Raw genomic sequence first — 18,145 nt, 5'->3', positions numbered from 1 at the left:
AATTAACTAATTCTCCAAAAATATTCTGTCTCCCTTTGAACAAAAGACTTCTCCAGGCTAAATACTTCAACTGAAGTTCAAGTCCTTCAATTTAATTTCAAAATATATAAAAAATAAAGTGCATTATGGACGTACGGGAGACGTTTACTGAGTGGGAATGGTTTAAAAATAGCATAAGAATGAAACTGAAGCTGGAAGGAACGAAGGAATGGAGGTAGGACATGAGGAAGAATAAAGTGAATGATTTCAAGGAAAGAATGACAAGAAAGGGAGGAAACAGAGAGAGAGAGAGAGAGAGAGACAGGATGCAAGGAATGACAAAAAAAGAGAAAGAAGGTAAAGACAAGAGCACAAGGAAGAAATGAAAGATGCAAAGAAAGAAGGGCACAAAATAGAATAAAGGAAAGACATAAAGAAGGAAAGGAGGAGAAAAGGAGGCAAAGAATCCTGCTATGATTTCATCTGATGTACCTGTACTCCTGCTGGTTCCTGGTCAGGCCTGCACTGTGCTCTGAGTGGATGGTAGAGCAACTGACTTCAAGATCCTCCAGGCCGCTGTGTGCCACCCACAAAAAAAATAAATAAATAAATAAAAAACGGAGACAAAGTTGACACTTTACACATAGGAGAACAGATGATACAAGTTTAACGTTTCAAATGCCTGCTAACAAAGCATTTGATCAATTTTCAGTTGTGATTATCACAAAATGGATTCCAGCTTATTTAATACGGTTGAGGTAGATTGTAAAAAAAAATGTCTTACGTTAAAACTTTAAAGTTCTGCATCTCATCATTCCAGTAATACTTTGTGCTGTGGAAAGTGAAATAGCGAATCTAAGAGGGAAAAGGGAACAAAGGAAAAAAAAAAAATTAAAGATGAGTTATTAGTAGCCACACACCTAAAGTGGGGGAAAAAAACTTGCAAATTAATTACTTCCTTATTCTGAGCTCACAATTAAATGTCATGTATTGAACAGAAAAATAACCAAGTGGATGATGGATAATTTAGGGCTAAATATGAACTCAAGTTAATGTTTAACAGCTGTGATATGAAATCTGTATCATAAAACAAATATCCACATGATTAAAATATCATAAAACATCCCGGATAGACACTGGAAACCAAACAAATGTGCGGTCAACATCACTGGCGCCTGACTGTGGTGTAAAGTGGAAGAGCAAAGTCGAACAGGAGAGAATCACTCCACCCATTAAAGAGGTTCATCAAAAGTTATCTGATTGGAGTATTGCTATTGTTTGTGTAACATTAATGCGCTTGCATCCAGGATCTTGTATCTTGCACCGCCAACCTAATCTAACCTAATATTTCTGGATGCAATAGTGGCTTTTAATGCCAAAAATTCAGTGCCTGATCACCCGTCTATTTCCACAGAGCTCTTCCTGGGAGATGCAGTTTCCAGCCGAGCTCCTTCCCCACTCAGCTCCACTAGACTAGCGGCAGCAGCAGTTAAACACCTGGTGGAACTGCGCGTCTGATCGGCTTAAATAACTACTTCTCAGTTCAGATTTGGTTGTAAATGGCATAATGGAGGAATGTTGTTGCAAAGACTTCCTGAAGGTGGAGTGTCAGAAAGAGCAGGACCTTCTTAGAGAGGGAGAATTTCAAGGCGTAAAACTGGAAAGTCACATTTCTTTTAAGCTATGTTTGCTATATACAAAACTGAGGGTAACAGTTATTTGATTGTGCTATAAAATGTTATTGTGTGCCTGGAAGGTACAGAGTAGCACCCCTTTAAATAACAGGTGAAATATAAATCTATTACAGGTATAGAACGACTGGATACATGGCATCCTAAGTCGACATTTATTGTAAATTCCTGTACAATATGCATATTGCAAACATCAGGATGCTTTGACGAAGCATCTTCTCACTGTCATATTGAACCCCTCTAAGCAATATTGCAGACCAGCACACATCTTTTCGTGGCTGTGGCCTCTTTCAGCAGGATTATGCACCCTGTCACAAAACAGGAATGGTTCAGGAATGGTTACAGCAACAAGTTTGAGCTAATGACTTGGCCTCCAAATTCCACGCATGGTCGGCCGCTCCTCGCCTATTGGGTCTGCTGCTAACGTCTTGGTGCCAGATACCACAGCAAACCCTCTGGGTGAAAAGAAACTGTGGGAGAAGTGAGGGGCTCCCTTGCTCTATGTGCCACATGAGCTTCAAGTTCAGCTGGTCTTGTTATCCTGTTGCGATGAGAGATTTAGCTACCTGTGTGGGCTGGTAGTAAGAAAATCTTCTAATGAGCTCCTGAGCAGGGCTGCCATCGGAGGGGTGAGGTGTGTGTCCGTTGGCCAGAGGTGAAGGGGAGGGGCTAGAGAAGGGGCAGGAAGGGGAGGAGGGGGAGGAGGGAGGGGAGGTGGTCTGGGTCTCCAGGCTGTGGAAGGGGTTGCTCCCCGGAGCAAGCATCACTCGTACCCTGGCCAGGAACCAGCGCCGGAACTCGTCCTGGTCAACAGCAGCAAGGAGAACCAGCAGTAAGTAAATGCACCAACACAACATCACACACACACACACACACACACACACACACACACACACACCGGAAAATAAAACTGATCGAACAGCAATAGGACTGAAAACACACAATTTCCTTTGCATTCATGCGTCTGTGATTGTGTAATAACCAGTTGGTCTCAATGAATCCTCTCCTCTGAAACTTGATTTCAGCCGTCATTTTACCTTTTAAGCCTGTGAGCCTCAAGAATCAACTAATTAGGTGCAACTTAAGTAACTGGAGGAAAAAATAGCAATTTAAATACCCGATTTTCCAAAATATTACAAGAATCAAATGGTAGCAATATTACCATTATTCTGCTGTGATGTTTTAGTTTGCAACCTTTGAGCAGTGGGTGTGTCAATACCATCAAAAGGCAACCCACACATGTGAGGTAACAGGTATTATCTAACATGACTCAGTGATTATCTCCAATTTTATCTTCAGTTGATTGAGTCAAATTATATTCGAGTTGTTATTACTACTTTGGTTTTAATAAAATATTGTTTTTTTTTAATAAAAAGTACTCCTGGCTCAGTGCGTCTGTTTTTATTTTTTGGGTAAACCCTTCCTGTCTTCTTAATCCTCAGCTGGTTGCAGAAGAAAACCCTTCATCCTGAGACTGGTACTGCTTCAGGTTTCTTCCTGTTAAACACCAGCTGTTCTTCTCCACTGTCACCACATGCTTGCTCAGTAGGAGGAGCATCAACTAGATGCATTAGACTAGCCTTCATTGAAGAGGTGACATTTTACTAAAAAAAATTTTTAAAAATCACCCAAGTAAGATCATCTGATGATCCATTAGATCATCAACTGAATATGACTGGATTGTAGTATAAATTAGGACTGAATTAGACTGGATACATTGCATTGCAAAGAATTGGATTACACTGACATTACTTTGTGGTGAATTGGCACTTTATAAATAAACCAAATAAAACTGATTTCATCCAGGATTCCTGGGTCTTTCAGCACATGCCACAAAGCACATATGAGAATGTGGCAAATGGTGTCACAGTCACTGGACAGATAGATGAAACATGAAATATGCAAACGGGCAGATTAATCAGCACGAACTCGCTTCCTACCGTGGAGCGCAGCAACACCACTTCGGCATCACGGGCTGTGGTACGGGTGCAGGTGGACTTGACGCACCATTCTGGCATCCAGTAGAGCAGCAGGAGAAGGAAGCCTCCGGTACAAAGTACACCGAAGCCTACAAGGGCCAGTCGCCAACGGCAGAGACGGTAGCCTTGCAGCTCCTATGTAAAGACAGGGGAAAGTTTGTAATGTGGAGAGAGAAAATTCTGGTATAGACAGTAACCATGTTTACATCAAGATTTGTTCATGTGCATTCTGAAGCATCACATTTGAAATGCTTGATGGAAACAGCAAAATTTGAAATGATTAAAAAAAAAGGTTTCATGCTCGCTTGAGGTGATTTTTGGCTTTTTTGAAAAAGAATTAATGTGCTAAAGGGAAGATGGAATAAGTTCATATAAGTTGGTTCTGTAAAAACTTTCCCATCCACTGGTAGATATGTACCTTGGCGGTTAGGACTGCCCTTTTTTCTCAGATGTGAGGTTGATCTACTTTGAAACCTTTACTTCCTGTTTATTGCAGCCACGCGTTTGTCAGTTGTACCAACATCTGACGAAATTACACTCTGCATAGCCTGGTTGATTTGCTCCCAACAAGAAGATGGAAACACACCTAACTGACATTTTCTTCTTTTTTCTTAGCAACATTTTAAAAGTTCACTGAAAATTTGCATGACAACTGGATGGAAATATAGCTAGTGATGCCAAGTCAGATAGGCGTACCATCTCCTCCTCTTCCCCCTTGTTGAGGATCTTCATCTCACCCCTCTCCATGTTGCAGAACAGCTTGTCGAGCCCCTTCCTTAGTCACTAGAAGCAGCCAGAAAGATCAGAGTTATCAGTATAAAGCAAAATTTCAGCTCCACTTGTTTGCTACTGTAAAACTAATGATGACTGAAAAGAGGATGGACAGATAGCTCTTTAGAAAGTCCTTCAGGCACTGATTTTCTGATTTAAATAAAAAAACAACACACATTATGGATGTTCATCAAAATTTAGCCATTAAAAACTTAAACATTAATCAGCCAGATTATGAATAATAATTACCACTAAACCATTGGAGGAAACAGAGAAACAAACAGTGGACTCTGATGAATTACAAATTATGATATACAAAAATTTAATTTCACTTTCATCTGCTTGTTTTCATAATCCTTTGAAATGATTCAAAGGACTATATACAAACAATGGTATCAGCTATTTAAAAAAAATAAAAAATGAAATATCGATAATTTAAAAAAATCCTGAGCCTTGAAAACGCTGGTAAGATAAATAATCAGGTGATGCTTCCTGTACCTCTGTGCTGTTCAAGAGCTGCACTGTGTTATATGAAACCTAGCATTAAAGAGTCTAACTCCCAGCAACTAACACTGGAGGAAGTTTATCCATAACCTCCAAGCATGCCACAGCAGAAAAGCAGGAAATAACAAATAAGATTCAAATCAGCTTCTTGCTTCTTTGTTCACACACAACATTTTCTGTGGCTCAAGATTGAAATAATAAAAAAAATACTTGTCTGATTTTGGAGCTTTGGCAGACAGCCACATGATTTAACATTTCCAGGGAGATTTGGTCTAGAACGGCGTCAAACTTATCAATTGAACTGTTCTTTGCCCTTTTCTGCTGACATGTGGGGCATTTTTAGACAATCAAAAGTGAAACCAAACATGACTTGGAAATCACAATAAAAAAGGAATTTAAAGAATCCTACATTTTTGACATCACATAAATATATATACTATTCACCACTTAGTGAAAAATCATTAAATACAGAGTATTCAATTTGCTGTTCAGTTCACTGTCAGATGATTTTTTTTTTTTGCAGAGATATATTTCACAAAAGCTTAAAGAAATCTTTCAATGATTAAGGCAAAAATAATTAAAATAAATATAATATTTAAAGTTGTCCAAGCCAGCTAATCCATTAGTTGTTCTATTTCTGGAGTCACAGTTTAAGTGTAACTTTTTGATTATATTTGTGCTTCAAGTCACATGCAAATAATAAAAAAACTTATTTTGAGTTTTGAGTTCAAATTAAAAAAAGTAAATAAATAACCCGATAACAAGAGTGAAGCTACAAGATAATAAAAGTTAAATGAAATGGAAGGAAAACGCAGAAAGTCCTGGCACTGTCACCCATGTTAAGGCAGCAAAGGCTCTCCATATCTTATCTGGACCAATCACTGTCCTCCACTACCCCTTTAAAACACCCAGAAATCCTGTGATTGCACTCAAACTCAGATCTTATCAGGCAGCTACACCCAGGAGAACCTTTTCAGTGGCATACTCTGGGATATTTTACTTGGGACCAAGCCCTTCCTTCTATTTTCCAATGGCAGCCCTCCCCCTGACCGGTGCTATGTGGTGGGTGCAACACAGGCCCAACATTCCTTCCCAAACTACTGCAATGAGTGGAAATACCAACAACAGTGCATCACTGATTAAGTCATTTGCAAAGTTTTGATCCAGGAATAGTGACTCAGAAAAAACTTCAAAACTGAATTTCAAAGTATCAAGGAATCATGGGCTGGTTGGTGGTATAGACGGAAATGAAGGTCATGAACTCACACTTTATATGCTATATAATATTCAGATTGTTAAATGGAGTCTAACTGAAGCAAATCCTCACACTTGACAAAGTTGACAGGAAAAAATACTAAAAGTTTGAGTTGGAACCACAAACAAGATAGAGAAATATGTTTCACTACCGTTACTGTAGTCTCAGATACAGGTGGTAAATATAGAAAGTATTAATCTGTAAGTATCCCATCTGTTTCGATTCCCTAGCATCATCCCATCCTAGCTGCTAAGCTGTCTATAAACTGAGGCGGCTTGGATCACAGAGGGATGTGTGATCCCTCTGTGCCTGATGGCTCACTCCTGGGACAGACCATCCCTGGAAATAACTTCATTAATAGGAAGTTACATATTAACTCAAGCTAAAGTTTTAGGTTTCTTCACATTGTTAGTGGAACAGTTCCTAGAAACCGTGAGCCCAGATATAGACATAGCATAAAACTAGTAAAAATTAGTCACATCCTGAATTAGTTAATTTGCTCTATTAAAGCAAAGTGCAAGTGCAGAGTGTAAAAAAAGCATTTTTGATATTAACACCTTTTTCAGACACACCGACATCCATAACAATCACTCTGGTCTTTCACACAACTGTGTTTTACTCCAATAAAGACAAATTTTGAATAGAGTCACAGTGCACAAAAATTACTTTACAAGTTCAAAGTTTATTAGGGAGTAATGTGTTATAAGACAAGTTAACTCATCACTGTTCATCTTCACTTTTAATGTTACTTTAGTAAATAAAGTTTCTCATTGGATTGTTTGCATTTGTCACAGATTGGCCAGCATGTTTTTTTTTTTCCCGTGACTGATGCCGATTAAGCTGAGTGCAGGGCAGCCCTTTGCTATATCAGTATTGCAATATTTATTTTCGCTCAACTTCCTATTTTGCTTCTATAAACTGAGCAAATGCCTGTCGGCACCACAGAGAAGATGTATATATACTACACATATTCTGTTCTGACCACATTGGACATTTTTTTCAGTTCAGTTATTCAAGACTTATAAACTAACTGTTGTACAAAGCAAACAATTAGAGGCTACTTATGTCAAAATGATAAATAACTGGACCAACTCGATACTCGGACTAAGACTCGCTCCTACCTTGAGAACAAGGGACACAATGCCCCAGGCGGTCCACCTCCCCACAGGTAGCTTGCTCTCTCACAACACCAACCTGGAACCCTGAGAGGGGAGTCACACAAGAGAAGAAAATCATTTTATTAAAGTTTCTTAACATTTCAAGTAAAATAACTACATTTTCCATAAGTGTAAGTTTGACACAAGATTTCCCTTAAACAGTAACGGACCAATCAGTGATTTACTGGGAAGTCACAAAACCTTTTTTGAACTAACAAGGCAAAGACAAAGCAGATGCCAAGGTATCATGAATACATCTGAACAAGTGTATTTGTATCATTTGAAATTCAACCAGAGTTCAGTTAACTTTATTTTTATCTTGACTGGTTAATGATCCTAAAATTAACAGGTTTTGAAAGCCCAGAGGATTTCCTGCATGTCAAATTGGTTTAATCTATTGAACATTTATAAAACATTAACATGAATGGGTGACAGTTTGAACAACTCTATTAAAAGTTAGAGTTTATATCAAACTTTACCGTATTCGAGGTGTCAGAACAACACCGCGTCTGACTCTGGTCTAAAGTAAAAGTGTTCATATCCACACACTTTTTACACAAGAGGTAAAACACATTTACTTCAGGCCCTATTGCAGCATTTCTAGTGTGTGAAAATCTAATGGGATTAATGCAAAAACAAATAAAATTGTATAACATAACTTTTCTATTTATACAAAATTAAATAAGCGACAACCATTTATAAATATCGTAACATGTGGCTAAATGAAAAATAACTTACGAAATACTTATTTTAATTTTATATGGTGCATAATGTTATGTCTTTGGTAATTTATTCTTTGAGAATAACTCACAGAACAAACAGCTGCAAATGGTAGATAATTAGTCAGGCTATCTGCTGACCTCAGTCAGCTGCTTAGCAGACAGCTGGTTAGCAGGTTGTCAAATGTAGCTTGAAACAGTGTTGCTTTAAAAAGAGCGGTGAGTCTGAAAACTGACTAGTTTTCAGACAACTGTATTTTTGTTTTAATTTTCTTTCTCATAATTGGAAGAAAAGTGGAGCAGAATCAGTTGGCAGCAACAAGTTGAGGAGCAACTGCTGTGCACCATTATATGCTGCAACAGTCACAGAAAACCCATGCTATAAAGCAATAGAAAACTTGTTCAAAGCACACCTGGATGATAAGCTATATTTTTAACTTGGTGCTTGATAATTTAGAATAATCCCAATGATGACACTGTACAGATTATTTTGTAGAATAAATCCCAACATACTGATGTAATAAATAAACTAGGGTAGAACTTTAGCTGCACATTCTGAACCCAGTACTCACCAATCAGGAGAACCCATTGATCGTGACCAAATGTGATTTAAAACACAGAATTTTACACACACACAGAGTTACTTATAATGGTTTGTTTTCTTTGTACTGGGTTCTTTGGCTTCCCTGTTGGAAATACAGCAATAGTAAGCCTGTAAGCAGCAGAGTTCAGTATGGCTGCATTCCAATCAAAAACACTGGAATGCATGAAATTAGAGAAACTAATTGTTAACAGCTTGTGTTGTGAATATAGGAAGAACTGCAACTTTAGGCAATCAACGCTGGTTTTACAATGGCATTAAAGAAATATGGAGAAAATTTCACAGCTATCGTTTTTTTTCTTCCCAAAACAAGATGACCGAAGTGCGCTGAAATCCTCTTTAAAATCCTCTTAGTCTTAGTAACTTTTGTTTGTTTTCGTCCAATCATTACTTAACATTAAACAGAGGTCGTATTTCTAGTGATTATTTCCCTAAAGGGTAAAATGAAATTATCCGCAATGTAGTTGCCAAGACGATGAATGCTGCCCTAAGACCTTAATCATGGGATAGTAATAACGTGACAAAGGAAAATGTCAGGTGATTTAGTCCAAATAAGCCTTACAGTCGCTGTCTCATCACAATGCCACTGACATATTACTGCAATTTTATCGTCCTGCAAAGAAAGTCATCCTTAAATAAGCTCTATGTTCTGCAGCCAAGGCCAGCAGAAGAAATCACGGCTTTTACTGGAACTAGAGGCGCCTGTTTGAGGTCTATAGGAGTCAGTGTGACCTGTCTGTTATTTATAGCGTCCTGCAGGCCAGCCTAAGGCTACATTGTTGTCTCTTGTTTGATTAGTCTACTACTGTATTAATAAGCAATGCTGGCCTGATGGAAATTTAGAAATAGACAGCTGTTTAGAATTTGTCAAACAAGATTCTTATCACTTTTCCTGAAAAGGGGAAAAACACCCACTAAATGCAATTAGTGAAACCATTTGCTGAAAAAACATAAAACATTTGAGTTTGCCGTTTTTCTAAACCTTTACAAAATATGAGATTAGATCAATAAAAACAATTAATTAGCAACGACTGTGATGTCATCACCCTGATCTTTAAATCAACAAATGCCCCCCTCGCCCCCACTATATTGTCAGCAATATGGTCATTAAAGACCAGATAGATTCTCCTTTCCTCTTTAACTCACAGACAAAAAAGGAAAAGTAAACAATGAGCCATGACCTAATGACAGAGGTCTATAATTCATGGAAGCATTTGGAGGAAAGTGTTTTGTTGCCATCATACTCTGCACTCAATGTGCTTTCTTTATCACTTCCCGTCCTGCTCATAGACTATTACAGCCAAGCTTTGTTTACCTCCATGAACCAGTGAGGTTGTGATTGTTGCCTCTGGACTTCCTTAAAAGTTTCTGATCATCTGCCTTTTCACCATTGGCTACTGAGAAACTCTGATGGCTTTAACAGAAACAATAGACTGATGGGATTTTTCTCCAACTAACAAAAAAAAAATTACTTTTCAAAAGTAAAAAAAAATAATAATATCCCCTAGAGTTAATATAGTGCATTTGTTTATGAAATGCAACAAAACCTACTTTTTGAAAACACATAATAATGACTCTACTTTGAAGCTCAGGCAGTAAAAAGCTGAAAAAACACACATGTCCCCTCATGAAGCAGCGCACATTTTTGTTATTCCAAAATATGGATTTTGATTAATGGTTTTCAAACATTACAGGGTTTGTATCTCAAAGTGCATCAATACTTGAAAAAGGGAGAATGTTAACATCTCAAAATTTGACACCTTGAGGGAAAAAAACTGAAGGGAACAACTTGGGGAAAAATTTTAATCCCATTGATCAAAACCTTTAAGTCTGACCACATGCTTTTGGATTAACAGGGAAAGTGCTGGACAATCTATAAAAACCTGCTTTTCCCACTGTGCGAGAGATTAAACATGTTTTGATTTTTTTTTTTTTAAGGGTTTTCCTGATGAAAGCTGATCCTGAGTGAGAGATGCAAAGTCTGAAACCAAAGCTTACTAAAATGTTTGGAGGTTTTAGTATTCAACAACCAGAAAATCATTATTATAAATAAGAGACCATTTGAAAGGTCTGAAAGTGAAGTTTGTCAGATATCTGGCTTTGTTCTTCTGCCGGAAAACAGTTACTGAATGCAGAGATCTTTGAGGTACAAACAGATTTGTGAGTTGAAAAGGATGTTTTGCAGGATGGCAAATTTGTCTGAATAATTATACAAATTTTTTACCTTATCCTACCAAAGCTGTAACTTCACTGCTACGAACCTGACTTCTATCCTATGGTTTTTCCTCTACAACTGCTGGGCGGGTGTAGACAAAGAGGAGGCTTTTTTCCCCCTTCAGTAAGATAATGTGCTGCAGTGGGAAATATCAGTAAAGAAGAAAGAAAATGAACTACCAACATTTTCTTTCATGTTGGTATTTGTGGAAATTACCTAAAATAAAATGCATAGTTTTCAACCTAATGACAAGAAAAATAAATCTAAAAAATATTACTGGTAATTTTAGTGTTGTGAAAATGTAATCCAAGTATTAATTGAGAACAAAAACAGAAAACTTGCTACAGCATGCATTTATTTTCACAGTTATATTTAAAAACACTATTAAACGTATGTCTTATAGCATTTATTAGTCAAAGTTTTGAAGAGCCATCATCGCTTGCTTCTCTGGAACCACAGGTTGCAGTTGCTGATGTAGTTTATATAGTTAAATTTGTCTTTTTTCAGCCAGCTGATAGGCAGTATGCAGGAGTTGGGCAACACTGCACTACTCATTTAATATATTTTAAACCCTATGGAACAGTATAAGGGATTTTTTTTTACTTTTTAGAGAGACCAACTTTTAAATAGATCCGTATTACTTGATACCAGTGGCTGGTCCATCCCTACAGCGATGAAAATTTGGCTCCTTTAGCGCAGCAACCAGTAAGAAGCAGAAGGTTCCCAAAGATGTGGTGCATCTTTTTGTACCAAAAACACTAAGAAAGGGACAATTACCACCAACAAGCAAAAATTAGCTTTATAAAAAGCAATTAGCGAGTGGGGATGGTATCGAGTTTGAATCTCAGTCTGCCAGCAAACTTTCAGAGTAAAAAGTCTTAGCCATAAAACTCTTTTACAACCCTGGAGTTATCTCTACTTTATACAGAGCTGCTACTTTTTGCAGTTGTTTGAGTTTTTATTGAATGTGTTTTCACTTTCACTGATGAGGCCCTCTGGGTTATCCTGTGGAGGCAAACTGTGATACCAGCTCCAGAAAGATGTGTTGTTCCATCACCCTGCTCTGGGGCTCCCACATCAAGAAACGCCGGGTTGTCGAGAGGGCTTCTGTCATGTCAGGATATTTCTCATCTCTACTCTGAATCCACCTGGCAGATCTTCCATCATAGGCTGATGTGTTAGAGCTCAACTGAGAAAAGTCTTGAAGCGTTGGCCAAAAGGCCAGAGGCATATCGATGCCACATTTGTTAAACTGAGAAAACTGTTTCCAAATGCCTCTTGTGAATAGATGACGGCTCTTACAAGAAACCAGATCAAGTGTAAAAAAAGAAAGAAAAAAAAAGCCTTTTAATCTGAATCTGTCTCCATTTCAAATAAGCTAATAAAAACTATGTTGTAGCAGAACGTGTTCAGAAAGTCCACAGGGTAACACGATGTGAAATATGAGAGGTTTAAATATCCTTAGAAAGACATCTTACCTACTGCTGTGCAGGCACAACTTGAGATAAGTTATATTTATGCAATTAGAGGCAGCAGGGGTAAAATATCTGGTTTCTAAATAGTCAAAAGGCTTCAGAGACATGAAAGATATTGCAAAAAAGAAAAAAGAAAAAATTAATGCATGTAGATAAGGGTCATTTCCTATAAGAAATGTAACAACAATGTATCTCTGAATCTAACAGAACAATCAGGACGAGGAAACAACAAACCCACAAACTGGATCTATAAAGAGTTACAAAGTAAAAATGAGGAGAAATACAAATTTTTAAACAGAATTTTGTCAAGACATTTTTTTTATTATTCATTTTACTTGTATATAAATAAACATGTTTTGTGGCAATCTTCAATAAACAGTTAATTAAAATTGCATAGTTATTTTTCAGTGTTGCCTTTTGTGATATGTCAAATAATCAAATAAGTCGCCAAATGTATTACAGTTGGGCTGCAGGATACTAGAAAACAAGCAATAATGTTAAATGTTGCAATAACACTGATTTGCGATAAACAAGCAAATGCTAATCTGTCATGGGTTCACTGCAAACATAAGACTCCAGCTAAAAAAAACACTATTATTTCCATTTCAAGCTGTTTATGGCCCACACCTGTTTTGGAACTGAAACAACTTAGATGAAGTCTTTTTTTAGTTACTAAAATCACCTTTCTACCAGTTAATCTTCTAAATCTGTTTATGCTGCAATAAAGAAAACAAATTTATTACAAAGCTAGAAGCTGAGGGCATCGTAGCAGCAAACAATCAACTAACGCTCATTTCAGTTCAGGCAGGATCCCAAAATATGCATATTTTCTACAGCGATGTTGCAGTAACAATAAATTATTTGTAATATTTTGATGTAACATCCAAGCAGTCCTTTGTAACTGTGATGGACCATATAGACTGAGAGTGAAAGAAGCCTTTTCACAATTGTCCCATTTAATATTTTATTATTGCAATACAGGGAGATGCTGTCATTTTGAGACCATTTTCAGGTAATATATTGATACTGGCATAATAATGCACATTCTCCTTTCAAAGACCGTAACCTTTCATTTTATAAAGCTCTCCTAACACTGGAACTGGAATACATTTTGACAAACAAAAACAATAAAACAGAAATGAAAAAAAAAAAACACGCACACCTTGTTGCAAGTTCCAACTGTGATTCAGCATATTGTGACACTCTCAATATCTAAGTATAAATATTAAACCAGCTTTTATCAGACTAGAAGAGTAAAGGGCCTGTAGCACCTGTGCAGAAGCAACAGGAAGAATTGCGAGAAGGAATGTTGTCAAGAATCTTTAAGATATTTGTAGCAGAGTGAGCATCAGTCAATGTACAGAATATTTCAGTAGCTGCACTAAAATGAGAGCAAATCTGTCAGAATAACTTGGCCCTGTTTATTAGAAGTTTTGATGTTTCTTATTTTCAATAATCACTTCATCAATTATTAAGCGTCTCAAATAATGATTACTAACCAAAATAATGGTGTTTACAATGTTTTTTCATAATCGAGCAGCCTAAGTGGACTTCGACCAAAACTATATTGCCAAAACAATAACATGGTTACATGAACAAGGAACTTGAAAATAAACTGCCGTAAGCTAATAATTAACACAGCAGCATAACTTGGCAAATATACAAATATGACTTGGACCGACACCTTTCTACTGATTAATTTTAAACAAGCATATCAGAAAAACAGTAAAACCAAATATGCAACGTGTCTATATTGTGCTTCTTTTCAATTGTTTAATTGCATTTAAAAAATCCTTCTGTAGACTGAAGCTATTAATAGTTGAAACAAATATTGTGGAATATTTATTTGTATTTAAGGCGTCATTGATGTAGGTTAAGTATGATGAACCTTTAAAACTGACAATCTACTTCTTTTCAGAGTTTACATCTCAACAGTTTTGTTCAACTGCCTGTAATCAAGTTGTCTGTTGTATAAAATTATTTGTTCTTGCATATTTTATTACATACATATTCTTGCTGATGCTTTTGATTTGTGAGATAATTATATTTCTTCGATGGAGATTCGGTTGACGTATTAAGAGCAAATTTAGAGGCGGAATCCGTGTCACAGCAATGGCACGATTAAACAAATGGTGACCTCTATAGCAGAACAACTGCTGTGAAATTACAAGCCTGGAAACAAGTCATCAGTTCAACAACGAACCCAAACAGATGAATGGCACCTGTGAAATCTGAATCAAAGTACTAGATGGTTTTAAGAAACAAATTTATCAAGGTTTATTCTTTATTTTCTCTCTTTAAAAATATGACGCATGACAGCAGGCAGGTAGGTACATGTTGGCAGAGCCATTACCACAAACCGCTATGAGGTAGAAACATTGTCTCAGTGTGGTTCCAAAACTTTTAAACATTGGACCCACAGAGTAAGAACGGCAGAGAGTCAGGACTCAATGACTGAAACTTCAGCTAAACAAGTACTGTTAATAAGCCAAGTGAACCAGGGCAATACGGAGATCCAACTGAACTGCAATACTGGTTTTGTTCATTTATGGACGCCACTTAAATCTGCAATAACAACAGATATGATAAGTGGTTGCTATCTTTCCTTCAATCACTGGACTTGTGATTTCACAACCTGGCAGCTCCATCCCCACTACGGTAGGCTGACGTCAGCTGGATTTTTCCCCCCCCATTCAAAAACCTGTTATCTTAAATTCCTGTCGAGCAAGATCCTCCAATCACACACACATTGTAGTTCCAAGATAAACTGACTTCTTCATTCACTGCCTTTCAGAGGGATTCCTGTCAGATTCTGACTTTCCAAGGACACACTTTTAACATAAACTGTTTAAAAAATTTAACAGATTAACATTTATCTTAACTACTTAAGCATTATGCAATATCAGGTGAACATTTCACTGAAAATAAAAACTTAATATGCAATATGTTTTATGTTTTGATATAAAAACCATCATTGAGGAATCCAAAAATCTGAGTTTAAAACACAACATTCAACCATGATCCCGAAGTCATTTGAAAGCCCTTTTCTTTCGACAATTTTTAAAAAAGTGTTTGCTAGTATTTCTAACGATTCTAAAAATACAAAGGACCTAAAGCTCTACAACGCTTCAATATCTTACAACAGATGTGTTACATTCAGAAATTCAATTAAAGCTGCCATCCACCTTTTAATCACAGAATTTGTTATTTTTAAACCCATAAGTTCCTTCAATGAAAAAAAAAACAAAAAAAAAACAATGAAGGAAAAAAAGCCTTACTGCTGATAGAGGGTTGACATGAGAAGAACTTTTTTAAAACAACCTAACAATCACTTTCCTAATGTGGTCAAAATCAAATTCAGCAAAAAAATAAATAAAAAATGAAATGTGTCAGCAAATATATTTCTGACACCAGAAAAAGCTGGTGTCCATGTCAAAAGAAACCTATTACTACCGCTATATTTTCCTTTTCAAGTATTAAAATTGAACTGATTAATATTGATCCTACTCACTGATATTTTACATCCTTCAAACTATTAAAAGTTGCTGAGTATTTATCCAGCGTATTAAATCTCTAAAGGAAAAACCGGCAGTAAACTAGCCTAATATTCCAATTTAGGTCACAAATTTGTAGAACAATTTTAAAAAGAAGACTGAAATCATCAGAAATTCCCGAGTTTCAGAACGGCTGTAATTGTCTTCATTTTAACCAACTTACATGTTATTAACATTCAGAAGCTTTACAGTTCTTTTAAGTTGTTTACTAAAATACCTAATGACATTTATGACAAAAAATAAGCTCACATATTAGCGTTTTATCCGTCAAATTAAATCTGTGGAGATTTCAAGACCTCAACTTGGTGTTTTATGGCCAACATTGGGGTCCTGATATCAACTTTGTGAGTCACTGAACTGGAAGACACAGTGCTAGCTGGCTAATGCTAGCCAAGCTAAGATGTTAGCCCTCTACTTGGTCCATGCGTCTTCCATGCTTCTCCTACTTCTCAGTCTCATTCTCTCATAAACGAAACACCGTTTCAGTAACACATGCTGTTCATCAGCCAAACCAAACCAAGGGATGAGACAGACACCTGAACACTCATCGGTGAGCTAACATTGCCGCTTTAGCCTTAGCTGCGCTTCGGAGAAAATAACACATGGTGGTAATGCAGAAGGCGACCCGCGAACATATTTCAGATTAACACACTCACCCAGAACCACCTGGAAACTCTGAAGATCACCTTCGTGTCATAATGAGAGGAGAGTCTCTGTTATCTGGAGGAAACCGTTGCTGAAACGTGTAGCGGTCCGAGTTTAGTAGAAGGAATGTTTCCACAGCAGTAGAGAGCCAGCCGGAGTGGAGGAAGATAGCCGCCGCGCCGTGTGTTGACAGCTCTCAGACAGACCCAAGCTCTTTACTACAGCAGCGGCGAACTGGACTGAACTGGATGCGTGACTGCAGGAAGTGACATATCCTGACATCACGCATAACCACGCAATCAGCGGCCGAAAGTAAATATTGGTACAGTCAAAACAGGGGGGTCATTCATTCACTGTAACACGCGTTAAAGTACTGGATAAAAAGGACTGTCGAAAATCATGCGTGACATTGTTGTTGGAATAAACGAAGCTTTATTCGCGAATCTAATGCAAGTATGCGCAAAAAAAGCAATAAAATTTATATTGTCTTTTTATTTTGCAACGCTTCTCGTTTTATGTGTAGATCAACTAGAATCAATGCATTAATGAAGAACTGTAAAGTGTATGAAGGATTTGTGATTTTCAAACGTTTTTCAAATAAAGATCTGACAAGTGTGGCGTGTATTTGGGTTTTTTTCTACCCTTTGCTGCTGTTACTGCTGCAACTCTTTTGGGCTAAGTCTATTAGCTTTGCACATCTAGAGACTGAACTTTTTTCTCATTCTTTGACTGGGCCATTCTAACACTTTGATCAAAATGTTGCACATCTAGCAGCAATATATGGCGTGGTCTTGCTGGAAAGTGGTCCTCAACCTAAAGTCTTTCAGTAGATTTTCTTTCTTGGATTGGTCTGTATTGTGCTCCAACCAGCTTCTCACAAACTCTAACTCACTTTTAAGGATGTGCTAATGAAAACCAACCATAAAGCATGATGGGGATGTTTATGTTAAACAATGATTAACACAAACATTACAGAAAAGAAGTGTTTCGGCTTTTTTCTTTTCTTTTTTTATAACCTACTTATATGATTTTGGTATGTTTCACGGTGGTCAAATGTTTGCTATGTTTCCTATATTGCTTGTGGCAAACTTTAAACACAACTTCACATGCTTTCTTTCAACAAAGGATTGCCACTCTTCCATAAAGGTCAAATTTGTAGCCCACAGTTAGTTGCCCTGTCAACAGATTCTTAGATCTCAGACGCAGATCTGCAGCTCCTCCAGAGTTAATATTGTCCTCTTGGTCATTCCTCAGTTTGATGCCACTTGTCAGAAAATGTCCATCATTCTCTGGCAAGCCTAAGCCCTTCACAGGACTTTTTAGACTAAAATACACACAAGTGGGCATTCTTTAATTAGAAGGTGATTTCTGAAGCTAACTGAATGCAATGAATTCTTTCTACACATATGAGACTAAAGGGAGCTAAATACAAATGCATCCACTTTTTCAGACTTTTACATGTTTTGTGATTGCTGAACATAAAATAACATAAATTCTTACATAAGTGATCAAGGCCAGAGACATTTTAAATAATCTTCCAGAGTCACCATTTAACTTTGCATCACATTTTTGATCTTCAGCGTTTTTGACCAAAGTCTTA

At 37.1% G+C, this 18,145-nt stretch overlaps 1 protein-coding gene across 2 annotated transcripts in view; it reads right to left on the bottom strand.

Moving 5' to 3' along the window:
* Positions 1-16,869, bottom strand: part of atp13a3 (ATPase 13A3) — a 32,944-nt gene extending 16,075 nt beyond the window's left edge. Inside the window, exons 1-7 of one of the 2 annotated variants that reach the window (XM_015011474.2) lie at positions 16,557-16,869; positions 7,301-7,381; positions 4,346-4,432; positions 3,611-3,784; positions 2,237-2,473; positions 764-834; positions 472-555 (exon numbers count right to left, since the gene is read on the bottom strand). In XM_015011474.2, coding sequence (XP_014866960.1) covers positions 472-555; positions 764-834; positions 2,237-2,473; positions 3,611-3,784; positions 4,346-4,396 — 617 coding nt within the window. In that variant the 5' untranslated portion in view covers positions 4,397-4,432; positions 7,301-7,381; positions 16,557-16,869. The remainder of the gene's footprint in view (positions 1-471; positions 556-763; positions 835-2,236; positions 2,474-3,610; positions 3,785-4,345; positions 4,433-7,300; positions 7,382-16,556) is intronic. The other variant, XM_015011466.2, reaches the window with a different exon arrangement.
* Between the last annotated feature and the right edge of the window lie 1,276 nt (positions 16,870-18,145).

Source organism: Poecilia mexicana, unplaced genomic scaffold, assembly GCF_051168715.1.
Source record: "Poecilia mexicana isolate PSO_F unplaced genomic scaffold, ASM5116871v1 scaffold_4, whole genome shotgun sequence".
In the NCBI taxonomy this organism is placed as follows: domain Eukaryota; kingdom Metazoa; phylum Chordata; class Actinopteri; order Cyprinodontiformes; family Poeciliidae; genus Poecilia; species Poecilia mexicana.
Note: the sequence above shows the minus strand (reverse complement) of the source record. Positions and strands in the feature narration are given on the sequence as shown.